The 5,920-nt window shown below is 40.4% G+C and overlaps 3 protein-coding genes across 3 annotated transcripts in view; all 3 read right to left on the bottom strand.

Moving 5' to 3' along the window:
- LOC145500321 (uncharacterized) overlaps positions 1-5,920 on the bottom strand; it is a 246,823-nt gene that overhangs the window by 126,003 nt on the left and 114,900 nt on the right. The gene's annotated exons all lie outside the window — the stretch shown is intronic.
- Positions 1-5,920, bottom strand: part of LOC145500099 (uncharacterized) — a 121,699-nt gene that overhangs the window by 34,113 nt on the left and 81,666 nt on the right. The gene's annotated exons all lie outside the window — the stretch shown is intronic.
- Positions 3,533-5,920, bottom strand: part of LOC145500111 (catenin delta-2-like) — a 15,103-nt gene continuing 12,715 nt past the window's right edge. The window contains exons 11-12 of the mRNA XM_081479599.1: positions 5,607-5,703; positions 3,533-4,321 (exon numbers count right to left, since the gene is read on the bottom strand). Of these exons, the coding sequence (XP_081335725.1) occupies positions 3,803-4,321; positions 5,607-5,703 (616 nt within the window). The 3' untranslated portion in view covers positions 3,533-3,802. The remainder of the gene's footprint in view (positions 4,322-5,606; positions 5,704-5,920) is intronic.

Genomic DNA, 5,920 nt, shown 5'->3' with positions numbered 1-5,920 from the left:
AATGAATGCGGAAATGTGCGGAATGTGACGCCGACTCGTTTCCAGGTTTCCCCGACAAAAGATTGCATGACTCACCAAACTTATTAACCGCGCGGCCATGGGCCGAGCGCGGTTCTAGGTTTACCCGTGGTTTATTATTTTTTTTTTTGTCGGTGACCAGACGCAGACCTCCGCTCGGCCAAACTTTGAGTCACGCAACATGTGATTTTTTTCCGCCAGAAGCTGTTAAAACATAAATACACGGACAATTTTACCGATATTGTTTTCTTTTTTGTGCGTAAAATATATTTTCTTTTCGTTTTATCAAAGCGTTGGATTTAAAGGGAATAATAAATACGCTGAAAAAAGGTATTACGTCAGCCATGGAATGCGCTGACGTTGCAGCTTTCACTTTCGCTACGTGACAAATAAGATCGTGTTTACTTTGCAAGTTTATTTCGGCAGAAGCGACGGTCATTAATTTATTTGTAATTTTGCGAGTATTTCTTGTGGTTTTAGGCAAATGAAGTAAATCCTTTGACTGTTTCATCGCAGCAAGTTCATAGATCGGAAGGAAAATTAAATATTTGCAAGCCAAGCAAAGAACGTGTCAGAACGTGCAAAGATTACGTCATTGATAGGGAAATAACCACCGTACTAAAGATAGCCGTAGATAACGCAATTCTTGAATTATGTGACTTGTGTGACTTCTTTGCTAACCCTTAACTCAAGGGAAAAAAACAATTAAATTTAATTGTGACTTTAAAGAAAGAAAGCGGTTTGTAATAGTGTTCGTATCTTCATGCCCATACATATCCCGAAGAAAGTTCCAGATTAAGACTATTACGTCATCGGAGATGTCACAACGGCTACGACTGATGGTGCAATAATAGAGTGTGTGTTGATCAAGTGATGTGATGTCTACAGTAATCAATGAATCATCAAAGATTGCTTTGGAATATGGACTGCGTTGCGACTGTAGTACTAAGAAAACAGTTAAATTTTAAAAGCGCGGTTATAAGATCTAACAGATCTTCTTGTTTGAATTTAGTGTCACGCGAGTAATTGAGCTGGCAACAGTTTCCAGCATTTTTCTAACAGCTATACTTTGAAGGATAAATACTACCACAATTAAACAAGTGATGCTACAATACTTATAGTGGTATCATAGAGATGCCCAGTCATTGGTAAACAAGGTGCGGTCATCTTTTTTATATCACAGGTTACCATAACAACAATGTGTCCCGCTAAAAACACCCTTAATTTTAGCCTTAGGTGCTTATAACTCAAAAACGAGCTCCATGAGCCCCATTCATGATCATTATCAAATTGTGATAAGCTTGGTAAGAAGCAACTTTTTGCAAAGTTTAAAAAAATTCTGTGCAGTGGGCTCACAGCCACCTAAAATTTTCGAAAATTTAAGGTGGCTTTGAAAGTCTGAGCGACGTCTCTCTCCCCGATATTAGGGAGTTTAAGAAGCTACGACGGCGACGCCGAGGAAAACGTCGATTAAAAAATGAATTTATATTTTACCTACGAATCTCGCGATACTCTTAAGTCGTTTACTTTGTTTATGACTGTCAAAACTATCACGAAACAGAATCTGGGACACAGAGATAAATTTGAAATAGAAATAACAAAAAAATTAGCCGTTGTGATTCACGTTGTTCAGACAACGCGGAATTTGGCCATTTCACGTTCTTGTTTTGCAGGGGAGGGCAAAGAAATGTACCAAGAATCATAACGCACTTGCACAGCCGTTGTTCTGCTCATTAAACCTTTTGTTTCGCTACGTTCCAGTTGCCGTTGCCGTCGTGGCTTTCTTAAACTCTCTTTTGTTGAGGGGAAGGGGCGGCTGTACATAAGTCACGTTTCTGCGACTAACCACGAAAGTTTCAAACTTCACGTCCCGCAAGATTCATCGAATCGAATGTGACGTTATTTTTAAGCTTGCAAATGCATCGAACCGTCAAACGACTGCAATTACCCGAGGCCATCCCTACCTCGTCCCTTGGTAACCCCTCCTGATTATAGCGCAGTGTGCGTGTGGTTATCAGCCTACTGGACTCAGAGCCTCGGTGTGGTTTACCTAACCATCAAACCCTGCGCTCCCTCTTGCCCAGGATCCGGAAATTCAGTGATGTAATTGATCATGAAATACCCAGAAACCAGAAATATATAACCCTAACAGGTGATTTCCAAATTACCTGGTCCCCATCCTTTTATATGGAAATGAGATTTCATTCACATGCAAATATAACTCATTTTCATATGAATGGCTGTGCACCAGGCCTCGCTTTGATAGAGAGGCTTAGGGCAACTAGGAAATGGGCTATTATTGACGGATTGCAACAATACATAAAATTGAGCAAAGAGAAGACTTTCTATCGCAGGGTAGAAAATGCAGCATCTGAGCTAAACCTGCTCTATGCAATTGTCTGTGTACGTTGACCAAAAACAAAAAAAATGGAAATCAAATTTTACTCTTGGGATAATGTTAGTGTCAATGAGAAAAAAGTGCACATAAGCTCGCTTGCGGACCTGGATTCAGGACACATAAGAAAATAGAATTTATTCAAATTCAAAGATGGATATTCCCAGAGCCCCTGAGTGGAGAGAGTCACTGTGAGACTAAAGCTCCTTGGTCAAGAATGACCGCAACCAGGAATTACTAATCTCGTACCCAAGTCTCACTCTGTGTCCCCTTAGCAGTGGGAGACCTGGGTCCACGATCAAAGAAAAGAGCATTTGTAAATACCATTGTGAATATTAACAGACGATTTAATGAGAAAAAAACGTTCTACAAACCACAATATACAATCAGAAATATTATCGATGCCATAAAATACCCCAGCAATAAGACTGGTCGAAATAATGCAGCCATTTTCTATCTAAAATATATGCTAAGAGCTTACAGGGGGATACTTTCAAATTTCTTTGCTGTATTTCGCTCTGTTCAAAGAACTTTCTTTGTCTAAGAACGGTGCAAATCTTTTTGTGTCATGCAATATGCTACGATAACAAATATATATAAAAGCTACACTTTGTAAAATGCTAGCTACAGGGCACACAAGTTCAACTTGCCTAGTCCAAAAATACTTCACTGGAATGAAAGCAAGACCCGCAAGAAAAGCATTAATACATCACACGCCTTGGATCATGACATCAAACGTCGCACACTTTTCAAGTTCCAATCTTATTCGTATGAAGTAGACGCCACATTGTACGTCCAATCAACTTTTGTTCTTTTGAATTATTTGCTTTTGTTCTTGGTGTTTGTTTTTGCTGGTGTGATGATTGGTCTAATTCTAAGACAATTTCTTGATGCCGCGCCAATTCTTAACTCTGGAACTCAGAGAAAAGTCACAGAAGGCAAGATATTTTAAGTTAACTGCGAGGTTATAGAAACTAGGAACGAGTTGATGAAGCAGGTATCATTTCGAAAGCAAATAATTTCTACAAAAAATATTTCAAAAGATGATCAGGAACTGATCGCTTTGCGGTGCAATAAGTTCAAACGTGAAATTTCACGTGGGATAAATCCAATGTAAATAGTTAACAAATAAACAGAGGTTATTACAATTTGTTGTCTGAGGTCCGACAACTGAATAGCGTCTGAAGAGACTAGTTACAAGCATTTTCCAACCACCTTCCTGCCTATTATTTTAAAAATTTCCCATTGTTTTGTAACGAGAAACAAAACAGCATTTACACGGTCAAATCGTCAGGCTGTTCATGAATAGAAGCGAGAGGCTTTTAAAATAAGCTTTTTGCGTTCATAACTTGATTCCTGTGTCAGTAACGCACCCTCCCCCCCTCTGTATTACACCCACAGGTCCTCGTTCTCTACACCCCCTCCCCCACTGTCTTTTAACCTGAGCGTCCTGTCACTCGGATTGTCGTTCTCGTCTCGCGCTGAATTCGCGGCTGACGGTCGTGACGAAGTAGACATCACCTCCATGGGGAGGTCATCCCGTGAGCGACTCCCCCTGGAATAGTTATCATCTGATGTGTACGGAGGGGGGATCTGATTCAAGTTTTCATTCCAGCTGCGCTGCCTATCTGATTCCGAAGAGATGTCAGTCCCCCCTGATGGCTCGCCATTGACGTTTCCCCAGTTTTCCCGACGACGACTTCCGCTTCGCCACTGATCGTCGTCGCTCTCCAACCGGCTATTGTTCGGATCTCTTCGGTTCCGTTCGTCGGGTGTTCGAGGGAGAGAAGTAGCTTCGTAGTCCATCGGCGCTCGAGCTAGTTCGGCGTTTCTGTTAGGATCGGGCTGCCATCCTTCGTTCTTTATTTGCTGCTGTAGTTGACTATGGTTCCAGAGGTTGTTCAAGACCTGTAACAAATGATAACTGGAATATCAAGCTGGTTGCCTCTTGTCATATTTTAAGATAGCGTGCGCGCGCTTTCATTGGTCGATAGGTTTGTTTAGATGTGAATTTATTATATCGCTGTGTCTCACAAGGACTGGGAACTACTGAATTCACGAATTTTATTGGCTGAAATCGATATTGAAAGCGGTCTGGATTTTCCGATCTAGACCGCCATTTAGACCGGTAATGTTTTGCGGTGAAAAAGTTGCAAACTGGAATACAAAAATATTGACTATTTTCTTCTAAAAATATTTATTTATGGCTGTGCCAAAAAGTCTGATGACAAAAAAAAGTAAAGAGGACCAGCAAACTTTGGCAGAATTAATTTCAGCCCATCGCCGTTCGCGAGCAAAATGTCAGCCAATAGAAACCAGTTACATTAAACGAATTAAGTTGTTCTTATCAACATCTTATTAACCGAGCTTAGTCGGTCTCTATGAGAGATTCTCCCATACAGACCTCCTGCTCGGTTAATAAGAGCTAATTATCAACTTAACAAATTGACATCAGTTTTTCATGCGTCAATCCTCTTATTGATCATGAATTTCGACATAACATTGTCAAAGTAGATGCGCTGTGATCCGCAGACTACTTTGACGATGTTATGGCAAAATTCATTGTCAATAACAGGACAGTCATGTGAAAAATTGACGTCGACTTTTTTTTTTTAATAAATGAACGTATAAATCATAAATCCATTTATCTGTCCACTTATTGACAATAAAAATAAGCCAATGAGCGCGCGAGAATTTCTGCGGTTATTGTAAAAACGGTTGTGATAAGAAAAAAAATTCTAAGAGCAACAGGGGACTTTTTTCTCGTGTTATACGAACACTAGACTGCGTCTCAGGTTTGCACAAATGTCTCGAATTCTCCTAACCTCCTCGTGTAAAGATGAGGCTATGCAAAGACGAAAAAGTCCTGTATTTGCTTACATAAATATAGCGCAGATTACTTTCTCGCTGAACGTTTGAGGACAATCATTTTCCATGTTGAACCTCTATTTTCATTGAGTATTTGACTGCGCGCGAGGTAACAGCATAAGACGCCACAGGAAACAGTGCTAGCGTAGCCCCCGTTCTTAAAAAACTGAGACGGGTGATATCAAAACCCACTGAATTCCTTTTCAGAAATGAATTCGTAAGCCTTGTTTACGGTCTGTGTCAGTGCCCAACTGAATAGGATAGCGTCCTGTAATCAGACAGTGTGTTAGATACCGAGCTTGATCGAATGATTGACATTGCTTACCTGGTTAGCTATTTTTATGACTCGAGGCGAGTATTGTTTGTTCTGATCTGTCGCTATCTTCACTATCTTTTGAACGCCTTTGGTCTTACGCAGATATCTGTAACAGAGATGATCATCCATATATTAGTTATGTAACGCTCTCTCGTGGTATACCATGGAATATAACACTTGTCACTAGTATTTTCTCGGCATACACGAGCCTATAGGCGAGTGTGTATACCAAGAAAATACAAGTGACAAGTGGGTTATTCCATGGTATACCACGAGAGAGCGTTGCATAACTATTTTATACCATGCCATAGAAGACGGCAACA

The sequence above is a fragment of the Orbicella franksi genome, chromosome 10 (genome assembly GCF_964199315.1).
Source record: "Orbicella franksi chromosome 10, jaOrbFran1.1, whole genome shotgun sequence".
Lineage (NCBI taxonomy): Eukaryota > Metazoa > Cnidaria > Anthozoa > Scleractinia > Merulinidae > Orbicella > Orbicella franksi.
The sequence above is the reverse complement of the archived record's forward strand: the minus strand, read 5'-3'. Positions and strand labels throughout refer to the sequence as shown.